Consider the following 21,455-nt stretch of genomic DNA (forward strand, 5'->3'; position numbering starts at 1 on the left):
ATATAATAACCTACTCTTTTATTAAAAGTTGTTTTCGTCTGATGATTAATACATACTTAGAAAACTGAGAAAATTTAGTTTTAGAAAAATTGGAAAATACAGGAATGTATAAAGAAAATAAAAATCATCCATAATTACACTACCTACCAGAGCTAATCACTCTGAGATTTTTACTCTTAAAACATTAAACTTTAGCTCACTAAAACCTCTCTGACCTAGCCATAGACCGTCTTCATGTCTTTTTCCACAGAATATAAAATGGAAAAATATAACATATAAAAAACATACTCATACAGAATAAAATGAGGTTTCTTTACGTAGTTTCCTACAAAACCTCAATTTACCAAATTCCTATGAGTCAGAGACTCAATACCATCTAAGACTATAGAGCATTTATTAAAATAGTAATAAGAGAACAAAAAGGAGAAAGGGCCAGGGGCTTATTTCCAGATTCCCCCCCGACTCCTCATGCTACTCGGGGCAGGGTGTCCACTTTTCTTGCGTGCTGGAGGTTTTTCAGTCTTAGGGGCTGTGGCAAGGCGGCGTGGGAGAGCCTGGGAGGGAATCTGAGAGTTGAAGGCAAGAGAAGAGAGTGTCAGCATCGTGGACTCTCATCCCTCCCGCACTGAGGAAAGGTACTGTGCATGGAGAGGGCTAGAATCATTAGGCAAAGGGGGAGATAACAGGAGTCAGAGGGGTAAGGCAATAGAGAAAAGAGCAGTCAGGGAGTGTGCAGAGCTGGAGGAATGAGTCAGTGAGCGCCCTTCCATCCCCCTCGCCCTGCCCTGCTTTCCCTCACCTCTTTCCGAGGGATCTCGCCCAAACGGGGGTCTGTGTTCCTTCTGGGGATATTATCCCCTCGGCTGTCAATCCTGCCACACAAATCAAGGGGTGAAGATGGCAGAGTAATTCCCCCACTCTCCCCAACACTAGATAGAACCAATCCCCAACTCTGTTTCTTAAGAATAAGAATAAACAAGCTAGACCTGGGATCAGATAGGAGGAGTCATTAGTGGAATCAAATACTGAGTTAGACTGAGTAGTCACAATCTTAGGATTCAGTGTTCTGAGCTGCAGGGTGAAGAGAAAAAAACTAAGGTAGAAAGACATGCAGAAGAGACTTTTTTTAGAAGTGAAGAAAAAAACAAAGTACAAGGGAAGAGACAAAAGAAAGGGAGGGAGCAGTGAGAAACAGGAAGAGGAGGAGACTTGTTGATCTACGTATTACCCACACTTTCTTTCCCAGAAAAAGACAAAAGAGTATCAGTAATCAACATACACACCCCTCTCTTCCTTGCCTGATCCGTTTCCCTGCCCACAATCCAGATTCTATCTGCCTAATCCTCCCCAGTTTCCCTCCCAGGCTGGTACCCGCTGTGTTCCGACTTCTTCAGGTAGAGCAGCAGATCCTCAGCAGGCAGTGCCTCCCAGCCCCGGGCCTGGTATAGTCGTAACAGCTGAGACACCTCCATCAGCTGCCTTGAGGATGCGAGCCCATCTCTACCTGAGTAATGGTCATCAGTAATGGTCATCAGTTTAGGGCCTCTTTCCCCTAAAGAATCCAGAGGGCCTTAGTTCCACACTCAACACCTTCCCTCTTTATCTCCTGGTAAACCACGACCTGTTTACCTCTCTCTGGGGAGCCACTGCTGGGAACACTGCTCTGTGAATGGGTTGAGGGAAGCTCATGGACTCGGAAAAGACTAGACGCCATGGCTAAGGGCACTTTAGTTTTATGGACAGGGGGTGGGAGGCGTGGCACTTGAGGGGCTTCCTCCCAAGACTGGCCAGTCAGGGGACCTAGCAAAAAGAAAGAGATAAAAGAATCAGGAAATGGGTTAAAGAGCCAAGAAGGTCCTACCACTTGGCCTTCATTAAGCTTCATCACCTTTGCCAGCTCCTAAAAATCCATCCCAGATAACCTCCCATCTTGTCCGGGCCCAGCCCCAACCTTCTTCAGAGTTGGTACTCACCAGACTTAGGGGGCAACAGGTCAACAGAGGGGTTCTCGTTGCTCTGAGGTACTGTCTCCAGAAGCTGGGGGAACAAAATAGTAAGGTTCCCCGAGGACTGATAAAGAAAGAGACAAAGGTACCTGTAGGAAGCAGAGGCTGGGGAAGTAGGAGCTAGAGTTGGTCACCTAAGTTCCAGAAGGGACTTAAGAGACAGGAATAAGACAGACTGGGAAAGTAAGAAGTTGGGACAAAGCATTATTCCAAAAGGGAGATGAAGCCAGATTCCTGGACTCCTAGAGCAGAAAGAGGAAATGAGGAAGAGAAGAAGCAAATAAGGTGAGATGAGTGGGTCCTCTCTTACCTGGTGCAAAAAATGCTTGAGGCCCTCCATCTGAGAAGGGGGCAGCAGCCCTTGCTTTAGGAAGCCATCCCCTTCGGATCCAGGATCTTCCTCAGGGAACGGCCGTTCTGCTCTATGATTGGGATGGAAGGTCCCAACTGCAGAGGAGAAGGCCCCAGGTGTAAAGTGAAATGTGTGCGTTTGTGTGCGTGCACGCATGTGTATGTTGTGTGTGTGTGGTGGGGGTCCTCCACAAGTCAACTCACCAAATGCTCAGAAGAGGCCTATTAAATAACAGGGATGACAAAAAAATGTATACAAGTGGACACTTTGGTTAACGTTGCTCAAGCAGTAGTTCGCCATAATCAGAAGTGTCTGGACGCTGATGGTAACCACTTCGAGCACCTCTTTTAATTGCAGAAGTCAAATGTGACTTGTATTCATCTTCTGTTATTGTTATATATTGAATATTACAATTGTAATAGTTTTTTTCATTTCTTAAAATGTGTATACATTTTTTTGGCACTCTCTGTCTAAGAGGGACACTGCAGCAAGGACAATATAACGAAAGATTAACTATCTGGAAAAGGAAAGGTAAAAGAGGACTGAGAGACGAAATAGCTGAATTCTAAGACATGTTGACAGAGGGGAATCTGTGGTACTCAGACTCTGAATAAATAAATCAATACGACCATAAACTTCTTCATATTCAGAATGGCTTAGGGTTAATGTTAGGGTTAATGTTCTGGCCCCTTCACCAGAAATGCCTTCATTCTTTTTTATTATTACATAATTTTTATATTTAAAATTGTGATATAAATTATCCCTCATTCTTAATTCAATCTGGGGGGTCATGTTTGGAACACACAGAGCACCCCCATCCACCCAAGTTTCAGATGACTAAACGAGGGGTGGATACCACTCGTAAGGTTAGACAATCTGAGGGATGGGTTGCCAACCCATCAGATTGCCTCTCTTTAAACTGACCCTAAGAAACAGAGACACAATGTCTCTGAAAGGTTATCTAGAGTCTTGGCTGGAGTCAGTGTCACAGTTGGTCAATCCCACGTGCAGGCCAAAGTTATGAGAGCTAGACCCTTGAGTGAGAGAGAGTGCTGGTCTACTAAGAGAAAGGAGCAGATGTGCAGGGAGAGGCAGAGTCAAGGGCCCATGCAGGCCCAAGGAGAGGAGGAGCAGCTGCCTCTGTTCCTGATAATGCTCCTGGATCCAAACTCCAGTTCTCATTATGTACAGCTGTATCACATTTCCATGAGCTCTCACTCCCTTTATTCAAACCAATTTGGACTTCTACTCCTTGCAACTTATGATCACTAAGACATCTGGGAAACTAAATACTCCAGTCCCAGACAGGAGAGAAGCTTGGTAAGAGGGAAACTATTAGCACATGTAAGGGGAGCCCCAGTGATGTATGTTCCCAGTTACCTGAAGATAAAGTGAGATCGGGCTTTGGCTCCAGGGGCTGGAAGGAATGCTGGCTCTGGAAACTGGGGTCCAATAGGAGGCTAAGATCTGGGGAGGGGCTGCAGAGAACAGGTGGCACTCCCGACAGCTCATCCCTTGCTTCCCGACTCTTCTGCAATACAGGCTTTAGGGCCACAGCCACGGGAGGCATAGTCCAGATCCTCCTCTCCCCTTTTTCTGGTTCCTGAGGCCCAGGGCTAGGGGGGCTAGTGGTAGGGACCTGGGTACAAGACAGAAAGGATCAAAGCTCAGTGCATTTAAAGAGACAAGACATGGTACAGACACTTTAATAAGATTACAAATTAGAACTTCCTTAAAAGAAGATTTGATAATATCTATCAATTTTTAAAATGCTTATTTTTTCACCTTACAGTTCCATTTCTAGAAACTTTATAGATACACTTGCACAAAGATATATACTAACGGTATTTATTGCAGCGCTGTTTGTAGAAGCAAAATACAGGAAATGATGTTAAATTCCACCAATAAGCACTCAGTTAAATAAAAAAATTATACAATGGGGTATAGCAGGCTACCATTTGGAAGGGGACTTTCAAGACACCAGTCACAGTGGTTGTTCTGGGGAGGGGAACCGGGAGACTGAGATGCAGATATGGGATGGAGATACTGTGTACCTTTTTGAACTGTTTGGATTTTTTTTTTTTTTTACCATGTGCATATTCCTATCTATTCCAAAAAACATTTTAGCTAATAATAAAAATTTCATATTTAAAAGAAGGAAGCAGGAGATGTCAACATAAGAAGGGCCAGGGGTGAGATTCCCAACTCTACTCTAGGGCAGGACTTGGCAACAATTTTGGACCTTACATCATAATTAATTCAACAGCCATTTGGCAAAACTAGTACCACGTCTTCCTCACCACCGTTTGAGCTGGGAGAAGAGACTTAGGCCCAATACAACGGGGCCAGTCTGGGTGATCTATGGCCCTGGAAAAAAATTCTTTTGATGAGACAGTTATTCTTTGCGAAAGTCCACAGGTTTTTTTTTTTTAATGCAGGTCCAAGGACCTGAACTTAGGACTTCCCTTGGGAGAAAGCTAGATTTCCCAAGAATGGATCTAAACACAACTCTGAACAGCTTAGTTTAAAGGGCAACGCCTACTGGGGGGTTAGAAGACAGGGCAGAGGTTCCCAGCAGTTGGTTTGCCTCCTCCCAATGGGTCTGCAGCATGGCTTGGAGTCTCTCTACCAGCTCAGCCCGCTGTTCCTCCAGCTGCTGGTTCCCACTCTGCAGTTCCCGCACTCGCGCTTGCTCCCGGGCCAGTCTGAAGAAAAGATGGAAGAGCTTATGTAGGACCTTTGAGAAAGCAGAGACTTGGAGAATAAGAGCAGTCAGAATGGAATGGCAGACAGCAGAAATTCTAAAACGAGCTGGGGCCAATGTAGAAGGTGTATGGAGGGGGCACCTCTTCACCATTCCCATTTTGGGCTCTACTCACAGGAAAGGGACCGAGGCCTAAAAGGGATATGCCAAGAATTGGTACCTGAGCTCATAGTCCTGAGCCACCTGCTGCTGCCTTTCCTCTCGTTCTGCCATTTCCACCTTGAATTGAGCCAATTGAGCGGACAATTCCTGCTGGTGCTGTCCATTTAGGTCCTGCAGCTGCTTCCTAAGAGGACACAGGTGAGAAAAGAGGACTGAATCTGGAGACAGAAGTAAATGAATAAGAAAAAGCCAGAACATATGCATGTGAAAGAGACAGCCATGGGCAGCCAGCCTGGGAAAGGCACAGGTGGGCTCAGGAAAAAGGTAAGGGCAAAGCTGGTGTCTTAGGATGGGTTCCCCAGAAGCAGAGACTGAGATGAGGATTTATGGGAAAGTGATTCATTTAAGAAATGTTTCCAGAAAAAACTGGCAGGGGAGTAGGGGTGAGGGAAAGTGAGACTGGGATGGGAAGGAGGTGCAATCCCACAGGGCAGTCCTGGAAATGGTGTAGGTAGGTCACAGCTCAGCATTGTCCCAGTCAGGGGTAAGGGAGCTGAAAATATATATTCCTGCACCCATCAGTTATTGGTAAAGCTACTCCCTATGGGATGAAACTTCCCAAGCACTCTGGCTGTCCATGTGCAGCTGCAGGCAGCAATCCCACGGACAGACTTGGGACCTAGCTGACGGGAGCCAGCATGTTGGAAAATGGTAAAGGGATCCAAGATCATATGTGCAGGGCACTAACCACACCTGTGTGTCTGAGGAGAAGCAGCATCCAGTGAGTTCCAAGTACCTGTGATGTTCCCTCAAGGAGTTTGCTTGCCGCAGGCTGTTCTCCTGAGCCTGCGCCAACCGCTCTGTCACCTGCTGTTCCAGCTGCACAGCCAGCTCTGACTCCAGCTGGATCCGCTGGCTTTCATACCGGGCCTGGAGTAAGGAAGGTGGGGTAATAGCTCAAGTCTATTTGGGTTTCAAAGAGAATGGAGGATATAATACAGACAAAAAAATCCATGTGCCAACATTTCTCCTCACATGCCTAAGGGATGAAGAACAAGAAGTTTGCCACAAAAAGTGAAAGAAGCTCCCTTTCCTTATTAGACCATGACATACACCTTATACGTACACAAAAGCAAAAATGACTCCTGGCAAAAAAAATATACTTTTTTGACCAAAAGATGTTAGGTGGAACAATCAAATCTGTCATATGTGTCTGAGGTAACTGTACCTGAAACCCACTAGACACTGAATACATGTCAGTGTCCCTCCTAAAGCAGAATCAATCTCTATTGCTATCTCCATTTCCTCACCTGATATTCCTTTTTCAACTCACTGAAATCTTATTTCCACTAGCACTTCATGGCAAAGAATTTCGTTTCTAAGTCCAATAGTGGCGATTTCTCAGTCATCTGTGATCCTGTTACAGCATCTGCCACCTTTGTCAACCCTTCCTTTTAAAACCACTTCCCTTAGCTCCCATGATGCCACCACCTCGGCGTTCTTTCTATCTGACTGCTCTCTGTCTCAGCTGATGGCTCTTCCTCCAACTGCTCATAAAGGCTGACTGCTTCCTTGAGTTCTGTCCTCAGTCCTTTTCTGACCATGTATTAACACTCTGGTCACGGATGCTTTTATATGTGTATAATCAACATTTGGCATTTAGGTCATGTTTTTTGGCTACTGTTTATACCCTAAAACACTTTCTAAATTTCTCTTTAGCCTAGACCTTTCTTCTAGGCTTTAAGCCCATATACCCAATAACCTAATGAATAGCTCTATTTGGATACACCTCAAAAAGAACACATCCAAAATGAGCTCATTTGGTTTTTTACCCTCAAATCTTTTATTCCTATTATATTTCTTGCCTTAGTTAATGGCACCATTCTCTCTACTAAAACACCCAAGCTATTTGAGACCAGGAGTTATCCTTGACTACTCCTGAAATTATTCTTTTCCCCTTCCAACTGGTCTTAACATCTAGTTTACCCCTCCACTCACTACTACGTTAATTCAATATTATTTCAAGTCTCATTGATCGCCCTGCCTCTATTCCACCTTCCACCCTCTCTTATTTTGGCCCCAGTAGGTCCCCCACTTTGTGCCTGAGTGAATATTCTAAAATACAAACATGCTCAATTTATTCCCTTGTTTGGAACACTTCAAATGTCCCCACTGCCTAAAGAAGAAAGTTCTAGCTGCTTAAAATAGCTTACAAAGCCCTTTATGATCTGCCATCACCTATCTACCTCATCTCTTCCAAATAGGTCCCAATCATAGCAAACTCTTGCAGTATCCTAAATTGTTTAAAACAATTTTTTAAATTGTGGTAAGAAACACATAACATAAAATTTACCCTCTTAATCCATTTTTAAGTGTACAGTTGAGTAGTGTAACTACATTCACATTGTTGTGGAGATCTCTAGAACTTTTTCATCTTGTAAAACTGAAACTCTACACCCTCTGAATAACAACTCCCCATTTTCCCCTCCCCGCAGCCCTGGCAACCACCATTCTACTTTCTGTTTCTATGTTTCTGACTACTGTAGGTATTTTGTTACCTAAATTCTTTAATGGAAAAATTTAATATCTACTCCCTTTAAGCCAGCAATTCCACTTTTAGGACTCTGTCCCTTAGAAGGGGAGCCAAAGATTTATGTACAATGATGTTCACTGCAGCACTATTTTTATAGTGAAAAACTGATATTGATGTTAATTTCTCTTCAAAAGGAAAATGCTTCAGTAAACTATAATTCATCTATTCACAGTAGTATTTTATAACCCTTAAAAACAATATGTACATCTGTATGTACTGACGTGGAAAGATGTCCATGATATATTATTAGGTTGAAAAACAAACAAGTTGCAGCAAAGGCATAGCATGTTCACATTGTTTTGTTTTGTTTTAAGGCCCAACCCATATGTTCATATATGAAAAGGTTCTGGAAGGACACACACTGTGGTGTGGTAAGAGAAGGCAACCAACACTTTTCACTATTTGAACTTGTGTTACAGATAACTTTTATTATATTTTTAAAATATTTTTTAAAGTTCTCTGGGAATTGATGGCTCCTTTTTTGTGTTTGATATTTACCTTTGATAAGTAAACTTCAATAATTTAAATATACATGTTACTATTTCTAAAGTAACCCCTAAACAAGCAAGCAAACAAACAGATACTGAGTTTATGACTTTGAAACTAGTTGAAGAAAAAAGTGTAAATGAGAAAAAAGTAATGAATCTAAAATATGACAAGAAAGGAGAGAAAAATGAACACTGAATAGACAAGACAAAATAAAATATAAAGTAAGGCACAGATCACTGAACACTGAATAGACACTGAATAGACAAGACAAAATAAAATATAAAGTAACACTGAATAGACAAAACACTGAACACTGAATACTGAATAGACAAAACAAAATAAAATATAAAGTAAGGCACAGATCCAACTATGAATAAATAAATGTAAATGGACTTAATGACCTGGCTAAAAGACAAATACATAAAAGTTGAAAGTAAAAAGATCAGAAAAATATTCTCCAGGCAAACTCTCTAAAAAAAAAGGCTAGTTTATCGCTTTATTAATATTAAGCAAAAACAGACCCAAGGGAAAAAACATTATAAGAGACAGAGTCACTTTGTGAAAGGATAAAACATTCAATTACCAGGAAAGATACAGCAATTTTCAAATTTATATGCATCTAATAATATAGCTGTAAAATGTATAAAGCAAAACTGATAGACTACAAGAGAAAGAGACAAATCCACATTAAGTGAGATTTTACAGGAAAAAAGAATAAATTAGGATATAATTGCTTAAACAGCATAATTAAAAAACCAGATACACATACAAATAGACACATATAAAAGTACACCCAAACACTATAAATATTTTCAAGCACACATGAAACATTTAGAAAAACTGGCCATATATTAAGATATGAAATAAGTCTCGAAGAATTTAAATAATAAAAATAGCATATTCTCTCATGATATCCACGAGAAACTCTCCAATGATCAGAGGTGGAGAAGGCAGAAAGAAGGACAGGGTGGTGAGGATAGACAGAGGGAGGTACCAACAGATAACAGACAAATGTAGTAAAATGTGAAATTGGTGAATCTAAGTGTATTCATTATACTATGATGCAACATCTAAGTTTGAAATATTTCAAAACAGAAAGTTGGGTAGGATTATACATAAGTAAGTAATTTTTTAAAAGATCATACATACATACACAAAGCAGGTAAGCTATAAATCAATAATAAAAACAATTATAAAACCCTTGTATGTTTGGGAAAAACCCAGGAGATCAAAAGCAATGACATAAAAAGCTAACTATTAATCAGAACCAAATAAGAAAAATACTATATAGGATAAGTTGTAGAATGCACTTAAATTAATAATTATGAAGAAATTTAGAAAAGAAGGCTAAAATTAATAAGCAAGCCTCCATCTTAAGATGACTTCAACATATGGTCAAAAACAACCAGGACCCAAAGAAACTAGACTCCACAGGAGCCAGCAAAAACAAGAGCCAATAGGAAAAAATGTCCTAGAACATTTCAGATATTGGAATTATTATCTACAGATAATAAAACTGTGTTTAATCAAGTAATCGAAGACAAACTAGAAAATATCAGAGAATAAGAAACTGTAGAAAATTAAGATTTGAAAATTTAAAAATAGTATTTTGTAATAGTATTTTGTAAAATAAAAGAATACATAAAATTAAAAACTAAATGGGTCAGTTAACAGTAGATTAGACAAAGTTAAACAGAGAATTAGTGAACTGGAAGATAGAAAATTATCCAGTGAGCACAAAAGATGGAAAAACACAAAAGATGGAAATCAGAAAACAGAGTGTAAGCAACAGAGATACAGGGTCAACCATATATTTAATTAGATTCCAGAAAGATATGGCAGAGACAACGGAGCAAAGGCAATATGCAGAGATAATGACTGAGAATTTTCCAGAACTGGTTAAACACACCACTCCACTATTTCAAGAAGCCTAAAGAATCCCAAAAAGGGTTAATAAAAACAAAAAAATCCACAGTAAGCACATCCAAGTAAAACTGAGAAAATCTAAGAAGACAAAGATTTGAACGCAAGTGGTCAACTGACAGCTGACTTCTCAGTAATAATGAAAACCAGAATATTTTCAAAGTTGAAATAACTGCCAATCTAGAATTCTCCACCTAAGAATTCCTTCAAAAATGAACGTGACATAAAGACATTTCCAAACTAAAATAAATAAATAAGTAAAGAAATAAATAAAAAGAGATTCTGACATCAAGAAAAGATTCCAGATGGAAGATCTGAGTTCAAGGAAGGGAAAAACAAAGAAAGGAGTAATTATGTAGATACCGCTAAATGAATATTGACTTTATAAAACAATATTCATGTTTTATGGCGGTGTTTTATTTTTAAAAAATATAATAATAAACCATAGAGTGATGTCACGGAAAATTGCAGAGTAGGAAACTTTAAGAGTTGGTCCTTCTACTAACCAACCATTAAGTTGGGGAAAAAACTATCTGAATCAATTATTTGGGTTCCTTAGAGCCTGACCAGATACTTAAAATAACCAGGAGAGTGCTTGATGAAGGGAGAGGCTGCTGAACTTTGGTAAAAGAGCCAGGTGCATGAACCAGCTACCCTCTACCATATCTCAGCCCCTCTGAAGCCTTGGGAAGGGCAGCCCATGTTACTAGAGTGACTGCCTGAAGCAAGGGCGAGCAGTAAGGACCTCATCCTCCAAAAACAAGTGATACGGAGGAGCCAGAGCAGATAGCTGACTCTCTTTTTGGCCTCTTGAGATGCCGAGGCCTCCCTGGCAGCACCAGAAGATTTACAAAGACATGTACTTTTTTTTGGTGTGTGTGTGTGTGTGTGTGTGTGTGTGTGTGTGTGTGTGTGTGTGTGTAGGGGGTCCAGACATTTAGGAAAATCTCTGTCGGGTCACAGTCTAATTACAGAGATAATGGAACAAAAATGTCAGTTATCACACACACACCAAGAAATGCAGACTTTGCACAAAATAGTTTGGAAAAATCACCGCACAAATGGATGGCTGTTGCCATAAAATGAAATCCATGAGGAGGGAGAGAATATGATTTCCATAATTACCACAGAATAGTACTCAAAAAGTCCGGTTCTCAGCAAAAAATTACAAAACATACAAAGAAACGGGAAAATCTGACTCATTCAAAGGAAAAAGAGAATTTGACAGGAACTATTCCTCTGGAAACTCAGACATTGAATTATTAGTCAAAGACATTAAATCAAGAGTCTTAAATATGCTCAGTGAGCTAAAGGAAACCATGCATAACAAACCAAAGGAAATCAGAATGATGTATAAACAAATAGGGAATGCCAATAAAGAGACAGAAATTATAAAAAGAAACTAAATACACATTCTGGATCTGAAAAACACAATTAGTGATATGAAAAATTCACTAGATACCACTACATACCTATTAGAATGGCCCAAATCCAGAACACTCACACCGCCAAATGTTGGTGAGGATGTGGAACAACAGGAATTCTCATCCATTGCTAGGGGGAGTGCAAAGTAGTACAGCCACTTTGGAAGACTTGTGGGTTTCTTATCAAACTAAACATACTTTTACCATATGCTCCAGAAATCATACTCCTTACTATTTACACAAAGGAGCTGAAAACTTATGTCCACACAAAAAACTGCACATGGATGTTCAAAGCAGCTTTATTTATAATTGCTAAAACTTGGAAACAACCAAGATGTCCTTCAGTAGGTGAACAGATAACCAAACTGTGGTACATCCAGAAAATGAAATGTTATTTAGCACTAAAAAGAAATGAGCTATCAAACCATGCAAAGACATGGCTTACATGGGTATCCAGTAAGTGAAAGAAGCCAATCTGAAAAAAGCTACATACTTTATGATTCCAACAATATGATATTCTGAAAAAGGCAAAACTGAGGATCAGTGGGTGCCAGGTTTAGGAGGAAGGGATGAATAGGTGATGCATAAAGGATTTTTAGGGCAGTTACACTACTAAGCATGATACTATAAAAAAGGATACATTATAAATCTGTCCAAACCAATACAACACCAAGAGTGAACTCTAATGTATGGGCTCTGGGTGGTAATGATAAGTCAATGTAGGTATATCAATTGTAACAAATGTACTACTCTGGTGGGGAATGTTGACAATGGAGGAAGCTATGTATCTATGGGGGCAGGAGGTATACTGGAAACGTCTGTACCTTCCATTCAATTTGGCTATGAACCTAAAACTGCTCTAAAAAATGAAGTCTGTTTTTTTAAAAATAGACTTTAGCAGGCAGATTTGAGCATGCAGAAGAAAGGGCCAGTTAACTCGAAGACAAAGCAATTGAAACTAGCCCGTCCACAGAGCAACAAGAAAAAAAAATGAAGAAAAACGAACAGAACCTGAGCGACCTGAGGGACACTATCAAACATACCAATCTATTCATTCGGGAAGTCCTGGGATGACAATAGACAAGAAAAAGGGACAGAAAAAATATTTGAAGAAACAATGGCCAAAAACATCCCAAATGTGATGAAAGACGTAAATCTACATATCCTGGAAATTCCAACGAACTCTAAGCAGGATAAACTCAAAGAGATCCACACTAAGACACATTATAATCACCCTGTCAAAAGCCAAATACAAAGAGTCTTGAAAGCAGTAAGACAAAAGCAACTTGTCATTTATAAGAGAACCTCAATAAGAGAGCATCCAGAACTGCTCAATGAGATTAACAGCTGATTTCTCATAAGAAGTCATGGCTGCCAGAAGGTAGTGGAATGACATATTTATAGTGCTGAAAGAAAAACTGTCAATTAAAAATTCTATATCGGGGGGGGGGGGGGGATCCTTCAAGAATGAAGGAAAAATTAAGACACTCCCAGATAAATAAAATCTAAGGGCATTTATTACTAGTAGAACTTCCCTACAAGAAATGCAAGAGGGAGTCCTTCAGGCTGAAATTACACGAAACTAGATAGTAACTTGAAGCAGCCATATGAAGAAATAAAGATACGGTACATTGGAAACTATGACATTTTTAAAAGAAATTGAAGAAGACACAAAGAAATGGAAAGACATTCCCTGTTCATTGATTGGAAGAATCAACATAGTTAAAATGGCCATATTACCCAAAGCAATATACAGATTTAATGTGATCCGCATCAAAATCCCAATGGCATTTTTTAAAGAAATAGAACAAAAAAATTATCAGATTTGTATGGAACTGGTTACAAAAAACCCCGAAGAGCCAAAGCAATCCTAAGAAAAAAGAACAATGCTGGAGGTATCACACACCCTGACTTAAGATTGTACTACAGAGCAACAATAATCAAAACAGTATGGTATTGGCAGAACAGACACACAGACCAATGGAACAGAATTGAAAACCCAGAAATAAACCCACATAAATATGGACAGATAATTTTTGACAAAGGAGCCAAAAATATACAAAGGAGACATGACAGCCTCTTCAATAAATGGTGCTGGGAGAATTGGAAAGCCACATGCAAAAGAATGAAACTAGACTGTTATCTGTCACCATGTACTAAAATTAACTCAAAATGGATCAAAGCCCTAAACATGAGACCTGAAACAATAAAATGCATAGAAGAAAACATAAGTACTAAACTTATGGACCTTGGGTTCAAAGAGGATTTTATGAATTTGACCTCAAAGGCAAGGGAAGTAAAAGCTAAAATAAAAAAAGAAAGAAGAAAAAAGAAAGAAAGAAAGACACGGGTATAGGTTACTATATAGATATATATAAAGGTCAGTATTATTGTACTTTTGGTTTGTAACTAACTCCTTTTTTCCTGTGTGATTTAAAGTTAAATACATAAAATAGTAATTATAAATCTTTAACAACAATATGAAGGGGAAGGTATAGAGTTACATAGCAACAGAGTTTTTGTATACTATTGAAACTAAAGTTGGTATTATTCAAACTAGGTTATTAATACTTTAAGATATTAATTGTAATCCCAAGGTAACTATTAAAAAATATGCAGAAAAGGAAAGAAGAGAATCAAAATGGTACACTACAAAAATATCAATGAAATACAAAATAAAAGGCAGTAATAGAGGAACTAAGAAACAAAAACATAGAAGACTGTTACAGAAAATAAATAAATAGTAAATGGCAGAAGTAAGTCTTTCCTTATCAGCAATTACTTTAAATGTAAATAAGTTAAATGCTCCAATTAAAAGGCAGAAATTGGCAGAATGGATTTAAAAAACAAACAATCCATGATCCATCTATATGTTTTCTATAAGAGACTCACTTTAGATACAAAGCCACAAACAGGTTGAAAGTAAAAAGATGAAAAAGATAGTACATGCAAATAACTACAAAAAGAGAGCTGGGGGGCAGAAGGATGCTATATTACTATCAGAAAAAATAGATTTCAAGCCAAAAAAAGGTTATATCAAGAAGATATAACAATTATAAACATATACGAGGTATAATCAAACAATATGGGAAATGTTTAAATTTTTAAAAATTGCCTTTAATCCCCCTCAAAATATTCCCCCTCGCTTCAAACACACTTATCCCATAGTTCTTGTCACTTTCTGAAGCAGTTCTGGAAGTCCTCTTTTGTGTCTTTAGTGGCCCTGTTGTGGCTGCCTCGATGTTCTGAATCATTTTGACTTTGGGGAAGAGCCAGAAGTCACCCGGTGCCAGATCCTGTGTTGTGAAGACACAATGTAATGTTTTTATTTGCCAGAAACTTCTGTACCAGAAGCGATGTCTGACACGGAGCGTTGTCATGATGGAGGATGATTTATGGCACACTTTAAAACACTTTCAACTGTAGTCACACCCAACTGACTACACCGAATAAGCTGAAATTTGTCACACACTGTTAATAAGGTTCAACACTCTGGTTCCCATATTGAAGATCCCTGCCTTTCCATTGGATGGCACTCGGCAGCAGTATTCACCATACTTTGGTATCACAACGGAAAGGATCCCTGTCACACATAGCTTCTGGTACAGCAATTTCTGTCAAATAAAAACATTAGTGTGTCCTCATCCACCTTATTCACCAGATCTGGCACCAGGCGACTTCTGGCTTTTCCTCAAAGTCAAAATGACCACGAAAGGTAAATGTTTTGAATTGATTTCAGGACATCGAGGCAGCCATGACAGTGCAACTAAAGACACTCATGAAAGAGGACTTCCAGAACTGCTTCAGAAAGTGGCAAGAACGATGGGATGAGTGTGTTCGAAGTGAGGGGGAGTATTTTGAGGGGGGTTAATGGCAATGTGTCTTTTACTGTAATAATTTTTTTAATTTAAACATTCACTGTATTTTTCAATCATACCTCCGTATGTACCTAACAGAACCCCCAAATATATGAAGAAAAAGCAGACAGAATTGAAGGGAGAAACAGAGTTCTACAATAGTTGGATATTTCAATATCCCACTTTCAATAATGGATAGAACAATAAGGAAACAGAGCACTTGAACAACACTAAAGCCAGGCACTATTCTGGGATTCCACAATGAATAGACAAAAATCCTTGCCCTTATGTATCTTACAGAAAATCGACAAGATTTTAAAAGATATACTATGTAGTATATTAGGAGAAAAACTAAACAGGGAAGGGAAATAGGGATTGTCAGAAATTGCAGATTTTACTCAGTGTGGCTGGGGAAGACCGTACTAAAAATGACATCTGAGTAACCAGTAGTTCTCCTTACCCTCAATTATCGTTTATCATATTACTTCAAAAATGAGAGTCCTAGACAAACTCCCCATCTAGCTGGTGAGCTCCTTGTTGGTGGGGACTATTCCCACGACCTAGCACAGAGCTTATACAGAGGGGCTGTTCAATAGGCTTATTGAATACGCAAACACATACACACACATCTAGCACTGGTTCAAAGGATTATAGCCGCTTATAAATTGCTACTGAATTGTTCACTAACGTCTTTACCCTTGACCCTCCATCATAAACCAGTGTCCAGGTGGTCAGTCCTCCAATTCAATGGGCTAGGTGAAACGAGTGTGTCTGCACAAACACCGGCCTCACTAATCCAGAAACTGGGTATCTCCTTAAGTCAACCATTAATAAGGAAAAAAGTCTCTCGGATTGACTTGCTCTCAGAAAATCATTAATTTGCCCTTAACACACATTTCACACACAGAAACAGAGGCCCTAAAAGTACAAATTCTACTTAGAATTGAGAGTGTTTGCCATGATTCCTAGAAGATCACTGCCTCAGACCTACTTCTTCTAACCAAAAAACAGAAAACCTCAAGAACCCTTTGCCTCCTGACCTGCACCAAGCTCATTTCCAGTTGCAGGGCATCTCTCTCTCTCCGAGCTGTATCCAGGTCTCCTTCCAACCTCCGCACCTCAGACTGCATCAATGCGAGCTGCTGCTGGGCCTCCCGGGCTGCCTGGACCTCCCTCTGCATGTTCCCCTGGGAAAGGGTAATCAAACTTAAGTATATACATAATTTCCTGTTTCCTGGTTACCTCTATTCCCCAATTCCCTAAAAGCCCAAGCTTACTTTCTCTTTACATTTGTCCTAGTTCCTCATCTCTGTTTAATGTCGCTCTTTGGCCTTCCATGTATTTGATGCCCCGAGCCCTTCCAGCTGGCCCTATACTCTCCCACATACAGTTCTTCATTCTCCATCTCAGTTCCCTACACCCCATATTCTGAAATCCCACCTAATTCAATTATGTTTCCCTTCATCTGTTCCCCATTCCCCAATTCTCCTTTTACCTTCTCCCTTTCCAACTGAGCCTGGCCCTCCTCCTGCAGTGCCTGGTAGCGTTCCTTAAGTTGGCGCTCTTGCTGGGCCCAGGTCTGCCGTTCTTCTTCTAAGGCGACCTGAAGTGTCTCCAACTGTCGATGCTCACTGAGTTGCCCAGCGCGAACCTCATCCAGTTCTTCCTGCAGGGCCCGGCACCGCTGCTGTTCTAGCTCCAAGCTCAGGGTCAGAGCTTGCCTTTCCTCTTCCTATAGCCCCAGGAGAAAACCAAATCCTTAGCATGCCCTCAAGACACCAGCAATCTGCTCCTTGTCCCCCACACAACGTTTCCCGCTGAGAATTATATCCATTAAAAATAACAATAGTTGACAAGCCCACAAGATTATAATATAGTAGGCAAGAGCTTCTGTTCCAGAAATAGGTAGATTTGGGTTCAAATCTCAGTTTAAATCCCAGCTCTGTCATTTACTGGGTATTCTTAGGCACACCTCCTTATCTGTGAAATGGGCAGGCATGATACTAGCGTCTACCTCATGAGGATTAATGTAAAAAGTGTATGCAAAGCATTTAGTATAGGGTCTGGCACGTAGTAAAGTACTCAATACACAACAGCTATCACCATCATCATCAAAAGAAATTCCACAAAGACTAGAAAATCCAGCCTACCGTCATGTACTAGCCAACCAGCAACTATCATCAGCACTGCTGGATGTAGCCTGTTAAAATTGTAAGTACCAGCATGCACGTAGCAAGCATGTGTCATGCATGCAACAAGTTCCACATCTGGCTACTAATTTATATGGGTAATCACCTTATCACTTCAGCAAAAAGAAACTTGAATGAATCTCATCCCAGACCTTTTTTGGCTCTGCCACAGATCAGAGTTCCCAAATCTGGCTAAACAAAATCACCTGGGAAATTTCTGAAAATATTTAGATCCTCCAACCCCACTATATACCTACTAAATCAAAACCTCTGGGATGGGTCCCAAAAATCTATACTTTAAAATAATTCCCCAGATGATTCTAATGAGGATACAATTTGCAGAGTCTCTCAAACTTACTTGGTGGCAGATCCTTTTTTGTAGAGTAGCCGAACGAGTGTCCTAAGGAACACACTTTGGGAAATACTGCCCCGGTGCAACTAAAATTATGAACTCCCACACAATCCACCAGTAATAGCCCACAGCCCTCTAGAAGTAATTAACATAACAGCCTCTATTGGAATTAACCCAGACCAGCATTCTCACCAGCGTCTCTCTTTCCCGTTGCTGTAGTCTGGCACCTTCCTGCTCACGATTCAGGGCCTCCATGGCCTCAGAAAGGCTTTGTTCCAGACGGGTTACTGTCTTTCAGGGGGAGGAGTACACAGAACAGAGGAACTGAGGGGAGTCTCTGCATGTTATACTTCAAACAACATTGACAATGTAAAGTTTAAAACTAAGAATTAATTAAATGACTTGGGGGCCAAAAAGACTACACGGTGTGGGGAAAGCTGAGAAGACGTCAACGATGCAAGTTTAACAGCAGAAACAGTGAAAGAAGAGGAAATGGAGGAGAACTGTCAGGCCAGATTCTGCAAGATTGAGGAACTCTAATCCCAGAGCTGTTTCTACCCCGTTTCATCTAGCAATCTGTGACCTAGGTTCTAATGCCACATGAGCCAGGTTACCCACCTCCTGCTGCTTGCTTCTAGTGAGTTCAGCTGCCTGGCGCTCCTCCTGAAGTCCCCGAAGCACCTCTGTGCGCTCAGCTTCATGCCTGTTCCAGCCCTCCACCACGCGGGCCAGGGTCTCAGGAGAGGAAAGTCAGACGGAATTTCAAAATAAGATTTTTGCCCTCTTTCTGCCCCTGGGGGCGGGGTCAACAGCCACCTTTTCCCAGTAGTCAGTAAACTCCCCCTGTCCCCAGCTTCTAGCACATGGTGCCCCGCCCCGGACAGACCCACCACATTCTGCTACCCTGGCACCTTGTCCAGTTGTTCAATCATGATATCTTTCTTGCGGTCCGCTGTCACGGCCACGGCTAACTGTTGCTGAAGCTCTAGCACTCGGGTTTGTAGGCTTTGAATATGGTGCTCACAATGCTGGGAAGAATGATGAGGAGTCTGGGTGTTGCCATTGTTAGTCTGACCAAAGCACCAAATTTTCCAGCTTTTCTAGGGAGAGATGGGCTGGAGACAGGGAGCCTGAGTCCCAAGAACAGAATAGGCTTGGAGGAGAATCAAGAATTCTGGAGCAGGAACCTTAAGACCTGAGACCTTACTTCAACACTTTCCTCTACCATCTCTGGAAACAGGTGCTGTTTCCAGGCTTTCCTTCCCTGGATCTCCTGAGAAACATTTCTATAAACCTTCTGGCAGGGGTGCAGCAGCCCACACTGCAAAGAGTGGGAAGTTACTCCTGCCTTGAGAAGCTCATTAGACACAATGATTAAACATAGCAAGGATAAAGGGGAAAGCCTTTCATTCATGCCCAGGCAGATGAATATAGAGGAAGAGAGGGTCCAAAAAAAAAAAATGATTTTGACTTTTCTTCTGTCTTTTCCTTCTCTCTTCCCCCGTTAGACAGACAGACAGACTGAGGTTCACAGAGATAGAGTCCATTAACATCAATAGCTATAAAGCCTTTGCACAAGCCAGTAAAGTTCACTGTTCATTCACCAAACACTGTGTTTCTATGTGTTAGGTATATTCTAAACTTTAGGAAGGTAGCAATGAACAAGACAAGGTAAACCCTTCAAGGGACTTAGATTTTTAGAAGGGCGAAACAAGCAAGATATATCAGACTGCGATAAGCCACGTGAAGGAAATAACAGAGTGATCTGAACATCTGGAGGGGAGGTGTGCCATTTTAGATAAGATGGTGAAAGAAGGCATCCCTGAAGAGCCATTTGAGCAAAGTCCCAGCTTGCAGCCCTTAACCCTCTGCTCTTTTCAGCACTCAGTCCTATTTCTAATCTTTGCTGCTTTCAAAAGGAAGCCTTTATAGCTCACCTTGCGACGGGTATGCTCTGAATCCAGGGCATCTCTCAGGCCCTGAAAATCCGGGGGATTGAGTGGGGGCCCTGGCCGAAGGCTGGTGTAGCGGGGAAACAACTCCTCCAAGGCTTGCGCTGAGCTAGATGGAGATAAGTCTTGCAGGGGCCGGGTGCTGAGCAAATCAGGTAGAGAATATTAGGGTTAGGAAAGTGTTTGAGACCCACTAGTCCAACTGTGACATTTTACAAGTGAGGAAGCTGAAGCCCAGAAAGGACAAGAGACTTGGTCAAAGTCTTTAAGTTGGGTAATGACAGAACCGTAAGTAGCACACAGGTTCTGTGAGTCACTCTATAGTGATTGATCCTTCTTCTACGCCACACTCTCTGTGGTAAAAAGTCTCAGCAGAAGTAAGCGAACACTTCTGGGGGAAGGAGGACTAGAGACTGGGAGAAAGCCAGGTACTAGGCTGCAGATGCCCACGTTCCTGAAGCAGTAGGAGGGGTAGAAGGTAGGGGAGAAAGGATGCTAAGTGACAAGTGTCTTAGGTCCTTAAGAGGTACAACAGCAGTAAAAGGAGAACTAAGAAATAGAACACTTGGTTTCCCAAGAAAGCAAGCAAGCTAGGAGACTCCCAAGAACTCACTTGAGCAAAGTGGCTGTGCTGTCACTGTCAAAAGAGTCTTCTTCCCGTCTCGCTGAGCCAGCACCTGGAGTAAGGGAATCCCCTGAATGCAGTCAGAGAGACCCCACAGCCAGGGTCAGGTAAGGATAGGAACAGGGACCACAGGAAGGACAAGAGAGGAGAGGGCCTTCCTCTCTACGTCATTCCTCTGGCACCTCTCTCAAAGAACTGGAACCTTTCTTACGGAGGTCTTGTCTCAGAGGTCTATGTCCCGTCCCCACCCCCCTTCCTTTCTCTACTTTCTCCCATCCCTTAAATCTAGGTTCTCCTTTATAGGGGAGGGATTTACTCACGATAGGCTGTGTCACGTGAGGTTTGGAGCATGCTCTGGAGTTGGCCCCGAACACTTTCCATCTCAAAGATATGCTTGGAACCATCCTAGAAAAAAGCAACAGAGAAATCAGAAGCAACTTGAATAATCTGTATTCTACCTACTGCCGGGGTAGATGGCATCTAGTACACCCAAGAATTTTTACTCCAGCACCTGGGAAAGCAAGAACAGAAGTGACCCAGTAAGGGTCAGAAACTCAAATGTCTACAGAAGCCAGACAGATAGTGTAAATGAATTAATTGGGCGCGTTAAGACAGGAGTGGTGAGGATTCTCACCAACTAGAGAGCAAATACCCTGTCTAAAGACTGTGTAGCCCATGGCCATCAGTTTTTCAAACGCTGGATGACCTAACCAGTCTACAAATTGATAATGACACCTTTTCTATGCAACACTAATAACTACCTTCTCTGTAACATGCGTAATTGATTACATTATGTTTTTATGATTTACATGCCTAATTTTGAACCA

The 21,455-nt window shown here is 41.1% G+C and overlaps 1 protein-coding gene across 12 annotated transcripts in view; it reads right to left on the reverse strand.

Annotated features, from left to right (window-relative positions):
• The window catches only part of CNTROB (centrobin, centriole duplication and spindle assembly protein), a 26,656-nt gene continuing 5,201 nt past the window's right edge, over window positions 1-21,455 (reverse strand). For 2 of the 12 annotated variants that reach the window (XM_081028785.1, XM_081028779.1), the window contains exons 3-20: window positions 20,949-21,033; window positions 20,617-20,680; window positions 19,989-20,145; window positions 18,963-19,079; window positions 18,670-18,786; window positions 18,244-18,342; window positions 17,006-17,242; window positions 16,551-16,697; window positions 6,021-6,154; window positions 5,283-5,408; window positions 4,901-5,063; window positions 3,739-3,997; window positions 2,317-2,453; window positions 1,974-2,037; window positions 1,630-1,800; window positions 1,372-1,504; window positions 800-872; window positions 1-566 (exon numbers count right to left, since the gene is read on the reverse strand). In XM_081028785.1, the coding sequence (XP_080884911.1) occupies window positions 441-566; window positions 800-872; window positions 1,372-1,504; window positions 1,630-1,800; window positions 1,974-2,037; window positions 2,317-2,453; window positions 3,739-3,997; window positions 4,901-5,063; window positions 5,283-5,408; window positions 6,021-6,154; window positions 16,551-16,697; window positions 17,006-17,242; window positions 18,244-18,342; window positions 18,670-18,786; window positions 18,963-19,079; window positions 19,989-20,145; window positions 20,617-20,680; window positions 20,949-21,033 (2,409 nt within the window). In that variant the 3' untranslated portion in view covers window positions 1-440. Of the gene's footprint in view, window positions 567-799; window positions 873-911; window positions 1,072-1,371; window positions 1,553-1,629; window positions 1,801-1,973; window positions 2,071-2,316; window positions 2,454-3,738; window positions 3,998-4,900; window positions 5,064-5,282; window positions 5,409-6,020; window positions 6,155-16,550; window positions 16,698-17,005; window positions 17,243-18,243; window positions 18,343-18,669; window positions 18,787-18,962; window positions 19,080-19,988; window positions 20,146-20,616; window positions 20,699-20,948; window positions 21,034-21,455 lie in introns of those variants that run through there. The other 10 variants (XM_081028784.1, XM_081028778.1, XR_013991947.1 and 7 more) reach the window with 9 other exon arrangements.

The sequence above is a fragment of the Rhinolophus hipposideros genome (assembly GCF_964194185.1).
Source record: "Rhinolophus hipposideros genome assembly, chromosome: 20".
NCBI classification, from domain to species: Eukaryota; Metazoa; Chordata; class Mammalia; order Chiroptera; family Rhinolophidae; genus Rhinolophus; species Rhinolophus hipposideros.